The sequence below is a fragment of the Tilletiopsis washingtonensis genome (genome assembly GCF_003144115.1).
Source record: "Tilletiopsis washingtonensis strain MCA 4186 unplaced genomic scaffold FA09scaffold_10, whole genome shotgun sequence".
NCBI lineage: Eukaryota > Fungi > Basidiomycota > Exobasidiomycetes > Entylomatales > Tilletiopsis > Tilletiopsis washingtonensis.
Window position 1 is genome coordinate 552,714 of NW_020312007.1, and position 18,395 is coordinate 571,108.

General features: G+C 66.4%; 5 protein-coding genes across 5 annotated transcripts; 3 read left to right on the top strand and 2 right to left on the bottom strand.

Moving 5' to 3' along the window:
* The first annotated feature begins 537 nt into the window (after nt 1-537).
* FA09DRAFT_329878 (thiamine diphosphate-binding protein) lies at nt 538-2,675 on the top strand. The gene is made up of 5 exons (XM_025742370.1): nt 538-793; nt 1,066-1,219; nt 1,399-1,891; nt 2,069-2,225; nt 2,460-2,675. The coding sequence occupies exons 1-5, from the start codon at nt 571-573 to the stop codon at nt 2,549-2,551; spliced, it is 1,119 nt and encodes a 372-aa protein (XP_025598560.1). The 5' UTR covers nt 538-570; the 3' UTR covers nt 2,552-2,675.
* A 1,444-nt stretch (nt 2,676-4,119) lies between these two features.
* Nucleotides 4,120-6,373, top strand: FA09DRAFT_329882 (Mov34-domain-containing protein). Its single transcript, XM_025742371.1, has 4 exons — nt 4,120-4,479; nt 5,081-5,224; nt 5,475-5,817; nt 6,120-6,373. The coding sequence occupies exons 1-4, from the start codon at nt 4,142-4,144 to the stop codon at nt 6,198-6,200; spliced, it is 906 nt and encodes a 301-aa protein (XP_025598561.1). The 5' UTR covers nt 4,120-4,141; the 3' UTR covers nt 6,201-6,373.
* A 62-nt stretch (nt 6,374-6,435) lies between these two features.
* On the bottom strand, nt 6,436-11,162 carry FA09DRAFT_360550 (hypothetical protein). Its single transcript, XM_025745246.1, has 6 exons — nt 9,342-11,162; nt 8,960-9,283; nt 8,830-8,891; nt 8,664-8,775; nt 8,538-8,608; nt 6,436-8,481 (listed from the first exon to the last, which is right to left on the bottom strand). Exons 1-6 carry the CDS (start codon nt 11,036-11,038, stop codon nt 6,656-6,658), a joined length of 4,092 nt encoding a protein of 1,363 aa, XP_025598562.1. The 5' UTR covers nt 11,039-11,162; the 3' UTR covers nt 6,436-6,655.
* Nucleotides 11,163-12,066: 904 nt separating this feature from the next.
* Nucleotides 12,067-13,861, bottom strand: FA09DRAFT_329884 (acid protease). The gene is made up of 2 exons (XM_025742372.1): nt 13,070-13,861; nt 12,067-12,994 (listed from the first exon to the last, which is right to left on the bottom strand). Exons 1-2 carry the CDS (start codon nt 13,663-13,665, stop codon nt 12,103-12,105), a joined length of 1,488 nt encoding a protein of 495 aa, XP_025598563.1. The 5' UTR covers nt 13,666-13,861; the 3' UTR covers nt 12,067-12,102.
* Nucleotides 13,862-15,371: 1,510 nt separating this feature from the next.
* FA09DRAFT_329885 (Sec1-like protein) lies at nt 15,372-18,280 on the top strand. Its single transcript, XM_025742373.1, has 4 exons — nt 15,372-15,715; nt 16,122-16,462; nt 16,533-16,725; nt 16,783-18,280. Exons 1-4 carry the CDS (start codon nt 15,394-15,396, stop codon nt 18,153-18,155), a joined length of 2,229 nt encoding a protein of 742 aa, XP_025598564.1. The 5' UTR covers nt 15,372-15,393; the 3' UTR covers nt 18,156-18,280.
* The last annotated feature ends 115 nt before the right edge of the window (nt 18,281-18,395 follow it).

Genomic DNA, 18,395 nt, shown 5'->3' on the forward strand with positions numbered 1-18,395 from the left:
CTGCAGCACAGAGGCGGCGTCAGGCACGCCACGGCGGCGCGGCGGCGGCGCCTCGGTGCGGCCCGGACCGCACCGCTCGGCGCCGTCGGCGTGCGTGCCGCGGCAAAAGCAGCGCAAGCGCGCTCGCGGCGTGCGAGGTGCCTCTCTCGAGCGCTGCAGCGCGCCGGCTGCGCAAAGGCAAGCGGTAGCAGAATGGCGGCGTGGAGTCAGAGCGACTGTAGCATACACGCTGCGATGCCTTTCTCGCTGCAGAGGCGAGATGGCTGGCTGCTGGCGGCCCGATGCCAGATGCTGGGGTCTCTCTGCTCGCACGGCCGCGCCCGGCGCGCCGTCGGTGAGCGACGTGAAGTTCCTCGGCGCCGCGCCGCGGCGGCGGCGGCGCGCGTTGTGGGTGCAGCTGCGCCGACGCCCGCCAGCAGCAGCAGCACGCCGACAGCCTGCAGGGCTTCTTCCTCGGCGCGGCGCGGCGCCGCGCGCGAATTGTGCGCCTGTGCGCATCTCTCCGCTGGCCTGGCCTGACCAAGCGCTTGTCTCCCCACCCCCACCTCCTCCATTCACCTCGGTTCCACCATGTTCCGTAGCGCCCTCACTGCTCCTCTCCGCGCCGCTCGCGTCAGCGCCGCCAGCACGCTCCCGCGCGTGGCTGCCGCTGCGCCGGTCGCGCAGCGCTTTGCCAGCAGCTCGTCGTCGGCAAAGAAGGAGATGACGGTGCGCGACGCCATCAACAGCGCCATGGAGGAGGAGATGATCCGCGACGACAGCGTCTTTGTGCTCGGCGAGGAGGTCGCGCGCTGTGAGTGGCGCTTGCCGGACAGCTAGGAGATGGAAGGAGGGACGGACACGCGGAGGGTGATGCGCAGATCCAGGCCCGCCGGACGCTCGGGCACTGCGCTTGCGTGGACGGAGGACGGAGCAGCAACTCAAGGACTGCCACAGCTAGAAGTGTGGCCCGGGCGCAGCAGGCGGCATACGCGCCCATCCTGTTGCCTGCTAGGCAGGCTCGGGCGCAGACCAGGCGCTGCAAGCCTCTCTTTCCTCACTTCGACTAACACCCTTCCATCCCAGACAACGGCGCCTACAAGATCACGAAGGGCCTCCTGGACAAGTTCGGCGAGCGCCGCGTCATCGATACGCCCATCACCGAGGCCGGCTTCACCGGCCTCGCCATCGGCGCCGCCTTGGCCGGCCTGCGCCCGATCTGCGAGTTCATGACGTTCAAGTGAGTGCGCGGAGAACAAGCCAGTGTGCGACTGCAGCGAGCCCTCGTACGCGCCGGAGCGGTGCCCGAGGCGCCGCTGCTGCCGGGGCGGCATCTGTTGGCGCATCGCCGGCGTTTGCCCGGCCGCCACGCCAGCGCCTCCGTGCGCCAAGCCGCTGACGCGGCCCCCCCGCTCGCAGCTTCGCCATGCAAAGTATTGACCACATAGTTAACTCTGCCGGCAAGACGTACTACATGTCGGGCGGCAACGTGCCGTGCCCGATCGTGTTCCGCGGTCCCAACGGCGCCGCGGCCGGTGTGGGCGCGCAGCACTCGCAGGACTACGCGGCGTGGTACGGCCAGATTCCCGGCCTCAAGGTCATCTCGCCCTGGAGCGCCGAGGACTGCCGCGGCCTGCTCAAGGCCGCCATCCGCGACCCCAACCCCGTCGTGTTTCTCGAGAACGAGATTCTCTACGGCATGAACTTTCCCGTCTCGGAGGAGTGCCTGAGCGACGACTTCCTGCTGCCCATCGGCAAGGCCAAGGTGGAGCGCGAGGGCAAGGACATCACCCTCGTCTCGCACACCCTGGGCGTCACGCACTGCATGAACGCCGCGGCGGAGCTGGCCAAGGAGGGCATCGAGGCCGAGGTCATCAACCTGCGCAGCATCCGCCCGCTGGACATCGAGACGGTGAGTGTAAACGGCAGAAAGGGGCCAGCTGCGGCAGGGCCAGGCATGCAGAGAGGGCGCTGCGCTGGTGATTGGCAGGCATGGATGTGCAGCGAGCTCGACGGCCCTGTCATTCTTTGCCCCGCCGCGGCAACCCTCGCGCTGCGCCCAGACGTCTGACTCTCTCTACTCGCGCAGATCATCGCCTCGGTCAAGAAGACGAACCGCCTCGTCACCGTCGAGGGCGGCTTCCCGGCGTTCGGCGTGGGCAGCGAGATCTGCGCGCAGATCATGGAGAGTGACGCATTCGACCACCTCGACGCGCCCGTCGAGCGCGTCACTGGTGCCGATGTCGGTGAGTCGCATGTCGTAACGAGCTCGAGGGATTGGTCAGGGCGTATATATGGGGAGATGGGAAGCGAGGTGGGGGAGCGAGGAACAGCTCGTAGGGCGGGCGAAGGCGTAACGACTAGCGCTCCCCTTTCCTTCTCCTTCTGCCCCCTCCCCCTCTCCCGCACTCCCGCCATCCCATCACATCCCACTGACCACGCGCCACGCCCATCCCATCTCTCTTCGTCTCTTCCTCTAGGCACGCCGTACGCCAAGAACCTCGAGGACCTCGCCTTCCCGGATGCCGCACTGGTGGTCAAGGTCGCCAAGCGCGCCCTCTACCGCTCGTAAAGCCGAGGCGCTGCGCCTGCGCGCGCCGCGGGAGCGCTTGCTGCTGTGCAGCGCCGGCGCCAGCGAGCCCGCTGGCTGCGCTGCTTCTCTGATGATGCTCTTTGTTGTTCGTCGAGGCTGAGGGTGGGGGATGGGAATAGATTGTGCGATCGTGTCTTTGCCCTTTTCCCTCCCTGACTCTTACTGTCGCCGGGCCGAATCGAGCAGTCTCGCTGGCGCACCGCCCGCACCAGGAGGCCTGAGTGCCGTAAAGCTCAGCTTAGATACGGAGCATGCCCGTTCCCCGCCTCGCATGCGAAAGGTGCCCCGGCCTGCGCACGGCGCGGGGACAAGCAGCCGAGCTGCAGAGCCAGCGAATGGGTGTTGATCAAGCAGCGGCACACACGGACAGAGTAGGAAGACGAGATTGCATTGTACAGCAGGCAGAAACAGAAGCGATGGCACAGCCCTAGCTTCCGTGAGGGTGAAGAAAAAGTTGGGATGAGAAGCCTGTGGTCTCCGTCGAGCTGGAGTGCGTCCGATGTACTCGAGGGCATGCGACTGAGAGCTGCGAGCATGCCAGGGCCCGCACCTCTGCATTCGCACACGCTCGGCGTACACCACGCAAGCCCTGCAGCGCGACGACGCAGCAAGCCTCTCACCGCAAGAACCCTCATCGGGTAGCCCTTCAGGCCAAGAATAGTCTCGCGTCGAGTTGTCCCGTCTCGGTGTCCCGTCAAGGACCCAAGACGAGGCGCCACCGATTGCACTGAAGCATAGACGTACTGCGCCTCTTGAACTTAGCAAGGACGAACGGACGTTGCATCCTCCTCTGCGTCTCCGAATGGAGACAGGGACCTCGATTCGCCAAACCCAGGACTCCCACACCCGCGCATTCTCCCTCGCCGAGCAGGAGACAAGGCAGTGGACGCCGTTTCAGCCCTGCCCTCCTCAACTTCTCTCCGAAGTAGTCGACTCTGCGCTCTTCCGATCCTGGAGGACGGCGTCCTTACGCGTGAGAAGTGCTCGTTACGTCCAAGCCTCGGCCCAGCGGGCGTCTTCGGCGACGGAGCGTGCTTCGCTTCCCGAAGAAATGAGAGAAAGAAGGATGAGAGACAAGGGACGTTTCTGGTAGTGCGCTCCACTCGGCCCATAAGGGCCGGCTCCGGCTGGAAGACATTGCCTGTCCCTCTGCGCAGCAAGTAGAGAACGCGTTGCCTCGAAAGGCGAGGTGTGGAGTCAAGGGAGCGAGGAACAGGGGGAGGAGGAGGGCGCGGACCTTCCCACTCGCCCAGACCGCCCGTACCGACGCATGCGTGGGAGGGATGGCAAGGACGAGTATCGGCGGCCTTTGGCCTGAAGGGATGATGAGAGTGAGGAGACAGAAGCAGGCGCGGCTGCCCGGCGCCGACTTTCGCTGGCGCGGCGCGCACGGCTCGGCTGCGAGGCGCGAAGACAGGCGGCCTGCCGCGCGCAGCAGCGCCGCGAGCGCGAAGACTTCTTCCCGTCACGTGCGCGCCTCTCGCGGCGGCCTTGTCTCGCCTTGGCTTCCCACTGCGCGCCTCGGCCATCCTTCTCCACCCCTCTCTCCCCCTCGCCGACTTGCCCAGCATGTCTCTCTCCGGTCCTCGCACCTTCCTCACGCTCACGCCCCCGACCGCTTCGTCGGGCCGGCAGCCCTCGGGCGTCTCGCTGCACCCCTCCGCGCTCTTCACCATCCTCGACCACTACCTGCGTCGCTCGTCCACCGCGGGCCCGCGCGTCATCGGCACGCTGCTCGGCGTGCGCTCCAGCGGCAACGGCGCGGGCGAGCAGGATGTCGATGTGCGCGCGGCGTTTGCCGTGCCGCACAACGAGACGGAGGAGCAGGTGCAGGTCGACATGGACTACCACCGCCAGATGCTCGACCTGCATCTCAAGGTGCATCCGGAGGAGGTCATCGTTGGCTGGTGAGTCGCGCCGCTGCTGCGCGAGAGAGAGGGCATGGCGGATGGTATGGAAGAGGGCCAGGGCAGTGACAGATTGCCCATGAGAGGCTTGCGTTGTGAACGAGTGCGGAGCGAGGGTGCGAAGGGGGGGGGGGGGGCTCGACTGCTCGCTGCGGCCTGGCCTGGGCATCATGCGGCTTGCGCACAGACGCTGGCGCGAGCGAGTCTGCAACTCGCTGGCAGCTCGCATCTTGCGGGGCTGTGGAGCGCCCTGTGCATGTCTTTGGCCGCCCTCCCCCCCCCCCCCCCCCCCCCCCCCCGTTCGAGCAGCGGGCCGCAAAGCGGTGGAGGCACGGAGATGCGGCGCTGTCGGACTGAGGGATCGTGCATGCGATTGAAGGGCAGACGTGCAGCTTGAAGCGTACGGAGGCAGCACGAGGCGACCGAGGCGACTGAGAGCCCATGCAGTGGTTGCTCCACTCAGGAAGGCCTGCCGAACGGGAGCAGACTTGTCAGCTGAGGAGCGGGTTGCGCCTTTGTCTCGGCCTTTGTGGCCTGCGCACGTTGTGCCAGCTCGGATCCCGAAGCGCGCTTGACTGACTCCTCTCCTCTCTTCGCATAGGTACGCGACAACGCCGACTCTCAACACATACAGCGCCCTCATCCACGACTTCTACGCACGGGAGTGCGGCGTCAACCCCGCGGTGCACCTGACGGTGGACACTGCGGTGGAGAAGGGAGAGGTGGGCGTCAAGGCTTACACTAGGTGCGTAGATGGCTGCTTGGGGCAGGCGGCGCAAATGGATGGGAGGAAGGCAGCGATGATGCGGTGGAGCAGCATGGCACGCAAGAGGCTGGGAGTGGTCTTGTGCAGAGACGAGATGCTGCGCTACATGCTGTGCTTTCAGCAGCAGGAGATGTCTCCAAAGAGAACTCAACCTCGGCGGTCTACATCTTCGCCAAACAGCCGCTTTCTTCCCTCTGCGCTTGTCCACTCACACTCGCTCCTCCATCAGCTCGCCATTGGGTCTCACTCCGAAAGCCGAGAACACTCTCTTCCAGCCTCTGCCCGTCTCTCTGCTCTCTTCCCCGTCCGAGCGGCCTGCTCTCTCCCTCCTCTCCTCCTCGGGCGGCGTGCAGCAAACGGACATGGAAGCGCTGGCTTCTTCCTTGCGTTCCGTGCAGGCTCAGCTCGCGCGCGTGCTCGAGTACGTGCGCGCCGTGATCAAGGGCGAGATCAAGGGCGATCCCGTCGTCGGACGCTTTGTGATCGATGCCGTCAACACGGTGCCGATCTCGGCGAAGACGGATGAGGAGGGTGCTACCGTGCTCGAGACGCTGTTCAACAGCCATCTGCAGGTGAGTCTGATTCCGCTCTACGGCGGGTAGAAGACAAGGGAGCGCATGACTCGCGGCTCTCGACACAAGGCGGGGCAAAGAGGGGCAGCAGACGAGGCAAGACATCGGTGCTGCTCGAAAGCAACGCGGGTTCGGAGGCTGTCCAGAGAGGACGCGAGAGCACAAGGAACGCGCGGCTCTTCTCGCGCCTCAGAAGCCGCATCGAGAAAGCAGTGTCGCGTGCGCCATCAGCTCCTCCTTATTGACGCTCTCGCCCTTCTTCACTCTGTCTCCTCCTTTCTGGCCCTGCGACGCACACACAGGACGTCCTCATGGTCTCGTACCTCGCCAACGTCGTGCGCGCACAAGCAGAGGTGGCTTCGCGCCTCACGCTGCTGTCGTAGGGCGGTCTCGTGTGCTGATGGGCGGGCGATGTGCGCTGGAGATGGCAGGTGGCGCGGGCGGGTTGCGCGGAGGAGACTTGGGTGGGGGAGCGAGGGCGCACGATGATGATGATGATGCTCTCTCTTGCACGACGAGGGCAGCACACAAAATTGCACAGATTGCCTTGTCACGACTTGACGTCAGAGGGGAAGCGATGGAGGTTGCGCGCGGCGACACTCGACAGGCGAGACGAGAGGACCGTCAGATTCGAAGGTGTTGGTACAAAGACAGAGAGAGAGGACAGCGGTTGCGACAGAAAGATGCGCAGCGGAAATAGCGGACAGGCAGAGGAGACTAGAAAGACAGAGGGCCGGCGGGTCGGCCGCGAAGGAGAAGAGGATGCGAACATGAGGAGAGAGAGGAGCAACGGCTCAGATAAGAAGCGGTGACTGTCGACGAGCGAGGTGCCTGGCGCCTATGAGAGCAGGTCGAAGCTGAACTCCCAGCCGCCGGGTGTGCTGAGGTAGTTGGGGTTGTAGCCGGGCAGGTTGGCGCTCGGCGTGCTGACCTGCAACGAGGCGGGGTCCTGCGTCGTCGCCATGGTGCGTTTGAGCGGGCTGCTCGACGGCGCAGTCGTCGCATCGCCACCGCCGATGTGCGCGAAGATGTTGGCGAGGCTCGCAGGCGAAGGCGCGGCGGCGAGACTGAGGTCGGCTGCAGCAGTGTTGGGCGCGCTCATCGCCGATGAGGTGGCGACGCCGGCGCGAGATGCAGCCTCGGCGGCGGCACGCGCATCGAAGTCCCACTCGGCGATGCTGGCGGGGCCGGGCATGCGAGCAGCTTGCGTCTGCGCCGCCGAAGGCGCCTGCCACTTGGGCTGGCCGAGGGGCGGCTGCGGCGCCTGTTGCTGCGGAGCCTCGAGGCGTCCGCCGGGCTGCACGCCCTGCGTCAACATCCAAGCCCACAGCGCATCGGCCGCACTGTCGCCGCTGCCGTTCGTCGGCGAGGCGCTCTTAGGTGCACCACCGACGCCCGAGTCCAGGCTTGTCTGCGGCGAGTGTTGAGCCGAGGCACCGCTGAAGTCGAAGCCGCTGCTGCTGCCGCCGTCGCCGAAGCTGCTGCGACTGTGCATGGCGCCGTTGCTGCTGTTGTTGCTCACGAAGGAGTCGTTGTGCTGCATGCCGGGCGCGTGCGTCGAGCCATGGGCGCTCGCCGCATCGCTCATGGGCGGCGAGTCGTACTCGGCGAGGAACTTTGTGATGTCGAACGGATCGCCGTCGGGCGGCGTCAGCGGCAGGAAGTCGAGGCCGGGCATGTAGCTCGAGCTCGCGTTGGGATCGTCAAAGTGCGCAAACGACGCCGGCTCGTACGGGCGTGGGTTGGCCTGCGTGAGCTGCTCGAAGAGGTCGCGCGACTGCGCGTCCTTCTGCGCCACGGCGTCGTTTGTCGCACTGCTGTCGCTAGGCGCCGCCACCTCGGCCATCTCGACGTCCTCGGGCAGCTGCTGGCCGTTGGCGGCGCGCGCCACACGCAGCGCCAGCGAGAGCAGGTTCTTCTTGCGCTGGCCATTGGGTGCGTCGCGCTTGCGCTTCTGTGCGCCGACGGCCTGCTCTGCGCCGATCTTGTCGCCGGCGTCCCAGCGCGCCTGCTCCTCGGCCAGCAGCGCCTCGAGCACGCGGATGCTGCGCTCCGATGTGTGACTCGCCGAGGCGACGTGGCGCAGCGCCTTGACGGCCTCGCCGACCTCGCCGCGCACCAGGTCGCGCATCGAGGGATTGGGACGCGTCTGCAGCAGGTCGAGGATAAGTACGACGGCCGCCGAGAAGCTCTGGCCGAGGTTGAGGAAGAGGCGGTCGACGATGCTGCAGCGCAGACGGATGCGGCGCTGCAGGTCGAGGATGCTGCGCGCCAGAAGCACGCAGCTGGAGCGCGACGAACTGAGATTAGGCCGGTGCAGACGCAGCAGGCGATGGAAGATGCTCTGCTGCACAAGGAAGCGCTCCACCTCGAGACGCGTGCCGGCGCCCTCGTCACTGCCCACGCGGTAGAAGGCGCAGTCGTCGCTGCTGAGCAGGCGTCGGTATGCGGCGTCGAGCTGCTCAATGTCGTCGTGCGACAGCTTCTTGCCCTCGCGCTCGCGCCGGTTCTGCAGGTCGACGTGCTCGCGCACCACAAGCGAGATCTTGAGCTGCATCAAGCTGAAGCTCATGTCCGTGTAGACGCTGAGCGGGTGCTCGGCCGGCAGCGGCCGCTGGCAGAGGTCGTCGTCGTTGAGGTTCAGCGGCGGCGGCGTGTTGTACTCTGCAGCGGCAAGCAGGTCAGCGCAGCCTTCGGCATACACAGCACGGCGCACTCACGATCAGGGTGAATCGCGTACGTGTTGTGCTCGTTGGAGGCGCTGCCCCAGTCTTTGATGACGAGCATGGCCCTGCGATGAAGCGTCAGCCTCTGCGCACATGCTGACAGCGCTGGCCTGCGCGCACCAGATGCGCTTGGCCATCTCGCGGCGGATCTGCACGCCGAGCTCCTCGCCCGCCTTGGGCTGGCGTTCCTTCATGTTGAGGCGGTGCAGGCCCATCTCGCGGGCGTTCGAGACTGCCGCAAGGGGTCAGCGGGCGAGCGGGCAGCACGGGCCAGAGTGCGACTCACTCGCAATCGAGAGGAAGCGCGTGTCGTCACGTCCACTGCCCGCCGAGTGCAAATTGAGGTGGCTGATGGTAGCGAGTCAGCGACGCCGCAACGCACGCACATCGCCAGGTACGACGCCAGGCACACTCACATGATGGTGACGAGCACCGCGAGCGACGAGCTCGTCTGATAGCGCGCCAGCACGAGGCAGGTATGGGCGGCGGAACGCCACAGATGCACCGTGCGACCGTCGAAGAGGTGCATGACGAGGTTCCTCGTCGGCGACTCTTCGCAAGGATGGAAGTGCAGTGCCAGCACAAAGACGCTGAGCAGTTGCGCCAGCCATCCAGGATCGACGATGTTGACGACGCGCGCCTTCTTCTCCACTGAGTCGAGCGCGTAGAGCGCGTCGAGCTCCTTGCGGAACGATGGCATGTGGATCGTCATGCCGGCCATGACCTTGACGCGAGAGTCACTGGAGGCGAAAGCGTCAGCTGCTGCATGCTGCTAGGCTTGCGCTTCTTTCCACTCACTACACGTTGACGAGGTGGTCCGCCACCTCCTTAGACGGCAGACTACGGATGATGGCGCGCAGCACCGCCTCGCGCTGTTGGGCGCCCGGGCATCCCTTGAGCTTCTGCACGCTGAGCAGATCTCCTGCCGCCTCGGCGGCCGTGAACGCCCAGCCGATGCCCCATCCGAGGTGCGTCTCGGGGCCGCTGACCAGGCGCAGCAGCGTGTCGGGCTTCGACGAGAGCAGTCGACAGACCGTCTTTGCCGGCGAGATGCTCTTGCCGTGCTTGTCGACCGTCGCATCCAACGGCAGGTCCTTCAGCTCATCAATCTCTGCCTGGCTCGGACATTTGCCGCCTCCACCGCCGCCCGCCTCGCCCGGGCATGCGGACGGCTTGTCCTTGCTCTCCTCCTCGTCCGGCACCGAGGCCGTGTCCGTCATGGTCGCATCGACGCCAACGCGCGAGAGCACGCCAGTCGACATGATGTCGACGCTCTTGTCGGCATCCACAAAGTCCTGGATGACGCGGTGCGGCTTGCGGCGGATCACGTCCTCCTCGGGCGGGCAGCGGACCGATGCTGCGCCGTCGGGCACCACGCCGCGGCCCTTGCTCTGCTGCGCTGGGCACGGCGGGCCGGGTCCGTTGCGACTGCGACCGCCCATGGCCAGGCCTTCGAGCACGAGCGCCGCATCTTCCGTGTCGCTGTCGACGTCGCCCTTGATCGCCGCCGCGGCTGCAGCATACTCACCTGCACGGCTGCTCTGGCTAGCAGCGCGCTCGTCGCCGCCGCCGGTGCGAGTGCTGGGCGCCGTGCCGTTCGAGCTGGCGACGCTCTGGCTGCGTCCGAAGCGCGCGTCGAACGGGAAGCTGCTGCCTGTGCCGCCGCCGGGACTGGGCGCGCCGAGCGGTGGCAGACGCGTGACACCGTCGTGCTGCGAGAAGAGACTCTGCGGCCAGTAGCCGGGCGCCTGCGCTGATGCGCTGCTTCGTGCGCCTGAGCCTGTGCTCACAGGCGGCGACGCGGGATATGGCGAGACGCCCGGCGCAACGAAGCTGCTCTGCGATGCCGAAGAGGCGAGAGGGAAGCGCGATGGGCCCGACGCGGCCTCGTAGCCGTGCTGCGGCGCCATGGCCGCGTCGGGCATGCGAGGTGCCTGCGCCGCAAGCGCCGCTTCGAGCTGCGCCAGGCGCTGCTTGATCGCCGCTACCTCGTACGGGTCTGCGGCCGCCGGCGAGCCCGCGGGCGGAAGCGTAGGTGCTGCGCTAGACGAAGGATAGTACGCATGCTCGCTGCGTCGCGGCGGCTGCGGCGGCGGCGGTGCGTGCGCGGAGTGCACGCCATGACGCTCAGGCGAGAGCGTCGAGGGCACGGCAGGCGCCTGCGACGTGTGCGGGTGGGAGTGCGAAGCTCGCGCGTGTGCATGCTCGCCGCTTGGACGGGCGCTGTTGGACGGGCCCTTCTTGTGCGGGTCGAGATGGCAGTACTGCTCGTCTCCGCGCTTGACGCACTGCGAGCATGGGATGACGCGGTCGCACTTGACCTTGCGCTGTCTGCACAGCGTGCAGCTCAGCGCTGCACGGTTGCGCTTGCGCGGCGGACCGCGGCTGCTGGGCTCGGGATGCTGCTCCGAGGTGTCGCCCATGTCGTCGTCGGAGGGCGAGGCGAGCTCGTCGCGATACTCGTGTGCGCCGGACGGGCGCGAGGCGGACGCCATGTTGCGCGAGTGGCCCAGAGCGCGCTGATACGAGAAGAGGCAGGCGAAAGCGAAGAGACGTGTGCCGTACGGGCGTGGAGTGAGGTGACGGTGTGCTGCGCGCAATGGGATGATGGTCGTGAGAGGTGAGAGGCGTCGCGGCGGCTGCGCGCGTGGCAGCGGCGCAGCTCCCTGTCCGGCCCTCGCCGCCGTATCGCCGGGCAGCCAGCCGGCCGAGGGGCGCTGCTCCCACGCCGCGCTGCTAATTTCGGCGCCGCAGCCGGGCTCGCCTTTGCCTCTCTGCCCGTCCCTCTCCCGACCCTCTCTCCGCAGTCAGCAGGACACATCGCAGCGACGCAGCATGACTCGACGAAGAATGCAGCGAGCGCAAGGTGCCACGTCAGCGCTGCCGGGCTGCTGCCGAGCAGACAGCAGCTCAGCAGCACCCGCGCGGTCCGCCGGCTTACGTCCGGGCGTGGCCCCTAAAGTCCGGTGTGCCTTCTCCTCCCGTGCCCTGATGCCTGCAGGGCTGCTCTCGTCGCCCGCCGCCGCAGCGCTCAGCCACCTGCTCACCTCGCTTGCACCTCACGCCGCTGCCTAGCGGCAGGCAGCGCTGAGAGCCTTGCCACGTGCCTCCGGTTCACAGTCGCGATCGGGGGCGTGCCATGCCGCACCGCCTGCCGCGGCGCCGAACGCCGAGCGAAGAGAGCCGAGCTCTTCTCGAGTTCGCAAGCGAAGTCAGACAGCCGCCGGCTCTTCTCACGTCTTCTGCGCCTGAAAGCGCCCGCCGCCTTCTCCGTGGCGCGTCTGTCTGCACTCGACTGTTTTTGAGAAGATACACTCGACTGGCATGCCCAACGAAGCTGCCCTCGTCGCTGCCACGCTACCACAATCGACGCCGGTCTCAGCACGGCGGTCATGGGACAGGCAGAAGAGGCACGGTGTGAACCACGTTGGCGATTGTCAGACTAGACTAGAGCAAGAAATGTACAAGGCCCGTTACGGGTGACGGGGGGAAGGGATGCGTAGCGCGGTCAGTGTGTGTGCGAGAGATTCGAGGGCCATGCGCGAAACGACGACGACGCCTAGAGCTTGAGCGTGGCCAGACCGATGCGGTTCTGTCCAAAGTCGAGCACCGTGTAGATGTTCTTGAGCATCGCCAGGCCAAAGATGGTCTGTCCGGGCGTGTTGCTCGCCGTGATGGCGCCGACGCAGCGGGGCGAGCCAACGCCGTCCGTGCCAAGGTTGATGTCCTTGTTGTTGAGGCTGATCGTCTGGCCGCCGGGCATGCGCAGCACGGCGTTGACCTTGGTGGAGCAGGGGAACGTGTAGGTGCCGCTCTCCTCGTCGAACTGCGAGTCAGGCACGTCGGCCCAGAACGTCGCGGCATCCTCGGCGGGCATGGCAATGAGCGAGGTGCCAGTGTCGATGATGCCCTCGCTGCGCTGCAGGCCATTCTTGCCCTGCGCGCCGAACGAGTCGAATGCGAACTGCCAGTATGCCTGCTGTGTCACCGGGTACCACGTCGTCTTGCCGCTGTAGAGCCCACGGTTGACGGCGCCGATGCGCATCTCCGACTTGTTGTCGGTGCCGCTCAGTCGCCGGCCGAAGGCGAAGGAGGCGATGGGACGCGAGAGATGGTTTTGCTCGGCGGCACGCACGATGAAGGGCTTCTGGTGCGCCGAGGCGATGGCGCGGTAGCCGAGGCCGAGGATGCCGTCGGCCGGGTCGTTGGCAAAGTCGGGCGAGACCTTGTTGGCGAGACCAATCGTCATGCCGGGCATGCGCACGCTGCCGAGGCGGACGTTGTCGCGCACAAGACGGCCAGAGACGCCGCCGATGCCGTACTGCAGGCTGAACTTCTTCGAGCCGGGCGTGTCGGAGTACGACGACGACTTGAACTGGTTGTAGCGCGTGCGAGAGGAGGTGCCGCAGGAGGACGAGGTGCAGTCGGTGCCCTTGACCCAGAGATCGGCGCTGATAGCAAGGCATGGTCAGTCGATGAACATGCACAGCAGGGACGTACCTTGCCGTCTGGCGTGCACCACTCACCTGCCAGAGTCAGGGTCCAGCCAGAAGCTCTGCGCCGGCGTGCCGATCTTGATCTCGGCCAGGAACTCGAGCTCGCGGTTGTTCGACATGACGACGTTGCGCAGCGGCGCGACGGCCGACACGGCGGGCCCGTCCTGCTTCATTGCGATGCGGTTCTTGGCCTCGCTGGCCGAGTTGCTCGACTTGGTCGTCTTGGACGATCCGGTGCCAGTGTTCTGGGCCACACCACCGTGCGCAGAGTCCTTCAGTGCGGCGATGGTGTCTTCCCACGCATCAGCCGCGCCAGCAGCTGCAGCGACGATGTTGACCCAGCGCTTCTCGGCGCGCTCGGCCCGAGCAACGACGGCGGGGGCAGAGGCGTTGCCGTAGCGGCGCTCGATGTGCACCATGGCGCGCTCGATGGCGGCCATGTCGGCGGCGCCGGAGCCATCGCGCGCGTCGAGAGCGCCGTGGCGCAGGCCGGCGTGACGGCGACGCAGAGGGATGGCGATGCTGCGGTCCTCGAGACCGTCAACATCGGCCGGCGCCTGAGCGACGGCGCTCGAGGCAAAGGCGACGGCGACGAGCGCAGAGGAGAGCGTAGCGGTGAAGCGCATGATGAGCAGTGCGAGGAGTTTCGGAGAGGTGAGCGAGAGAGGGAACAAAGAGCGTGAGTTGGTGTTGTGTGGGTGCTGAGTGAGCGTGAGAGAGACCGAGAGGCACGACAAAGAGAGTGTGTGTTGGAGAACTGAGTTGTCGAGGGTGAGTGAAGAGGTCGACCAAGGGATTCCGGAAGGGGAGGGAGCCGAGGGAAGAGAGGGTGAGGTGGTGGTGGTGATGATGATGAGAGAAGCGGAGGCACGGGTAAAGAGAGGCGCCGCTCTGCCGCCGAGCCGCTCCCAACGGGCGTGGCTGCTCTGGCGCTGCGCCTTCGCTCGCCGCCGTCGCGCCTTCATCACGGCTGCCTTGCCTCCGCTCCCCCGGAGCCAGACGCCGGCTGAGCATCCATGCCGCCCCAGCATGCCCGCGAGCCGCGATGCCGGCTGCGTACGTGCCAAGCACAGCTGCGAGCCCACAAAGGGGGCAGGTGTCGCAGCGCTGAGTTTGCTGCACGCTGCGCGAGGGTGCGCGCTGAATATCCAGCCCTCGAGGGCGGCGGCGCGGCTCCTCTCTGTCTGTCGCCTGCTGCCGCCAAGCGCTGCGGCGGGAGCCCTGTGGCGCAAGTCGACACTCCAACACCTCCCGCGCCCTCAGCTGCAGCATGCTCGATGCACGCCGTCCTTGGATCGCCTCTCGCCGTCGGCCACGCAGCTGCAGAGCGGAGTCTTCGGTGCGCGCGTCGACGAGGCGTGGCTGATGTCCTCGCGGCGTGCTGCCGTGCCTTGGAGCGGGAGCAGCACCTCGCCTGCACGCTGCTGCCATGCCAGCCGTCGATCATCCACCGCCGCTCCGCCGCCATCCCCGCCGCGCGCCGAACCCCTGCATGCTGCCTCGCGCCACGCCGCGGGCACTGCGTCCCCGCACCTCGCCGGTCTCGGCCGCGGCACCTCGAGACCACACACCTGCACCGCAGCTCGACTCCACTGCCAGCGCACAGCTGCAGCATCAGGCTCTCGCGACGAGACCCATCCGAGACGCTAGAGCATCGGCGACTTGGGTAGCGCACGGCGAGGTGCGGAGGGGAGCAAGCCACGCGGCATGGACGGGCGGCATGGCCTCACGTGCTCGAGTGCTGGCTTGCAACGCCGCCTCGACTCGCCGGTGCTGCGACACTCGCTTGTCTCGCAGCCGCGTGCGACAATGGAGGCACATGGGATGGAGAGATGGACGCGTAAGCACGGCTTGTGGACAAGGAGACGCAGATGGGATCGCGATTGGGTCGCGAAAAAGGACAAAGGCGGAGGCAAGGCTCCGAGGGACAAAGCGAGCAAGGGGAAGCTCCACGCTTGCCCGCATCGCTGGTGTGTCTAGAGCTGCAAGTCACGAGAACTCTCGGCTCGGCTGTGAGAGGAGAGCAGGCCGAGCCATGGACGACGCACAGCACGCAGGCAAGGCGCTTGACATCGCTCTTCGCGCATCGGCGGCCCGGCTGACGAGTGAGAGCAGTGCATTCGAGGCGGCGTGGGATGGAATGGTCAGGCAGCTGACCAGCAGTGCCGAACGCAGTTCGACAGGAGCGGCGACTAGTAAGCGGAGCTGGCGAAGGGCATCAGGAGGGGGGTCAGGCGGGAGGAGCGGGTGCTTGCCGCGTCTCCCGAGTCCCGCGTCACGCCCGCCGTCGCATCCGCGCACCGTGCGCGCTGCCCTTCCTGCCTTTCCACCACCATCGCCGTCGCCTCGCTCCAATGACGGCGCCGTCCACCTCGACCCCCGTCGCTGGCGGTCTCGACGTCTCGCCACTGCGCGCTCTCGCTCTCCGCGCGCTCCTCTCCGCACTCGATGCCATCCCGGAGGGCAAGACGCTGCTCCTGGACGCCTCTCTCGCGGGTCCGTTGGGCCTCGTCGCCGACGTAGGCGCGCTGCGGCAACATGGCGTGGAACGCATGTTCTGGCTGGAGGAGCCCAAGGAAAAGGGCTCAAGCACGAAGGAACAGATGGTCAGCGCGCCGACGAGAGCGGTCGTCTATGTCTGCAGACCGGACGCGAAGTGGCTGAGGGTCGTCGCTGGTGAGTACAGGCTGGAGATGCGCTGCGGCGGCCTCGTGGTGGCGAGTAGGCCCTGCTGTCCATCTGCCGCGGCTCTTGGATGCTTGCTCTCGCTCTTTGTTGCGTCTCTCCCGCTCCCTTCTCGGACAAAATTAGCCCGGCGTCTCTCATTTTCAACTATGCGTCGCCGGGTCAGTCAAGTTCCGTACATTCACTCTCCTCTCGACGACCGTGGCTTGTCTGGCAGCGCGCCCTCTCCGGGGCTGCGCAGCTGGGCTCGTTGCCCGTCGAGATCCGCCTTGTTCCTTGTTCTCCCGCAGCGTTTTGAAGACGACGATGCAGCGGCCTGGATCCGCGGACATTCCTCTGCTCGCTTCCCGTTGGCTTTGCAGGCGGACGAGCGTTTGACTGACCTTGCTTCGCTCAGGCCACGTGGCGGCTGATCGAGCAGCGTCCGGCAGTTCCCTGGCGCACACCTACCATCTCCTTCTCTCGCCTCGCCGCACCGAGCTCTCGCTGCATCTCCTCTCCACGCTCTCTTCCTCCTCTTCAACGCCGCTTCTCGCCGACGTGCATCTGCACGACCTTCCGCTCGAGCTCATCCCGCTCGAGTCGGACTTGCTCTCGCTCGAAGACCCGCGTGCGTGGAGCCGCATCTGGCGAGATGGAGATTTGGGAGGGCTGCATGAGACGGCGTTGGCTTGCATGACGCTGCAGCATCTGTGGGGAGCGTTTCCGAGGATAGTGGGCAAGGGCGATGCTGCGCAGGTGAGAGTTGAGCATGAGGCGCCAGCAGTGCGGACCTCGACAATGCTGACCGTCCCGTCTTCGTTTGCAGCGGCTGGCGACCCTTATGCTGCGTCAGCGAAGAGAAGCACTCGCGGCAGACCCGACGAACCCAGCGCTCACAAATACCAGCTCCGTCGTCGACTGTCTCGTCGTGCTGGACCGCACCACAGATCTAGCAACGCCGCTGTGCAGCCAGCTTACCTACGAAGGTCTCGTCGATGAATTTGTCGGCATCAAGAGTGGTGAGTCGAGCGCATGCGAGCATTACCGGGTCTTCATGTGCTCACCTGCCTGCCCAGCCCACGTCGAGGTGGACGCATCGTTGCTCAGCACTACGGCACCGGGCACTCCCGGCGCGGGGGGCAGTGGCGCCGCAGCGCCCTCGGGCAGCGGCACGCCCTTGCAAATGACGTCTGCGCCCAAGCAGAAGAAGCATCGTCTCGACGCCACCTCCGACGTCCTCTTCGGCGAGCTGCGCGATCTCAACTTCAGCGTCGTCGGCGAGGCTCTCCATCGCGCCGCGCAGCGTCTGACGGCGGATTACGAGGGCCGACATGCTGCACAGACGGTGGCTCAGATGCGCGCTTTCGTTGGACGATTGGGTGGACTACAAAGCCATCATGCGGGTCTACGTCTTCATACAAGTCTCACGGAACGGCTCATGGCCGCCACCACGACGGCAGAGTTCAACGCCTCGCTCGAGATCCAACAGAACATCGTTGCGGGCCTCGAGCTGCCTGCGCAACTGACGGCCATCGAGAGTCTCGTGCACGCTGAAGCGCCATTGCTCCTGGTGCTGCGACTGCTCTGCTTGCTCTCGGTCGTAGGCGGCGGCATCAAGGCTAAAGCACTCGAGAGCATGACGCGCGAAGTCCTGCAGACGTACGGATATGAGCATCTACCTCTGCTTCTGGCGCTCAGCAAAGTGGGCCTCCTCTCTCGAGCGCCTGCGTCACTGCCTCGCGGCGCGCCAGTGTCCGGCTTTGCCGCATCGCGCGCACCATTGAAGCTGGTCAACGACGACGTCGACGAGAAGCAGCCGCGCGACATCAGCTACGTCTTCTCCGGCTACGCGCCACTCTCGGTACGCCTCGTGCAAGCAGTGACGCAGAAGGAGGCGCTGCTTGATACTGCGGGCGCCGGCACCAAGCGCAACGCGACGGCGCCTCTCCCGCGGGCTCATGCGATCGTGGGCTGGAAGGGATTCGAGGAGGTACTGGCTGCGCTGCCGGGCGCTACAGTCGACGAGGAGCAGCGCTCCAGTACGACCGGCAGTAGCGGTAGTACCTCGGGAAGCGTTCGTGCGCAACCCGGCACGACATCCAAGGCCGCTTCCGCTGCTGCCGCCGCAGCCGCCGCCTCCGCCTCCTCCTCCTTCACACCTCGTCTGCCACCTGCTTCCACCGCGACCGTCGCGCCAGGCGACGAGGCCATCAGCACCACCATCGTGCTCTTCCTCGGCGGCGTCACGTATGCCGAGGTCGCCGCGCTGCGCTTCATGTCGCGCCAGACGCGCACGCGGCGCTTCGTCATTGCGACCACCAACATGATCAACGGCGACGAGCTGGTACGCTCTCTCGGACCCGAGCTTGGCATCACAGCCAGTGCGGCGTCTTCGCCGGCGTTGCCTGCGGCGGCACCAGCGGCTGCGCAGACTGCTGCCACGTCGTGAGACTCTCTGCTCCTCTCCTTCGCTTCCATGCGGCCTCATTGCCGGGCCCCTTCCATCTCCATTCTTCCTGTCTCGCGCCCGCATCATTTGTATACCACTCCCATATCATCCATTGCTCCGTTGTCGTCGTCCGTGCTGTCTGAGGGCTCGCAGTCTGAGCAGGTGGCTCGAGCCTAACATGGGGCATCGCCTCGAGAAGGCTCTCGCCCGGGTCAGGTCTGGCCGCAAGCCAGCTGACCC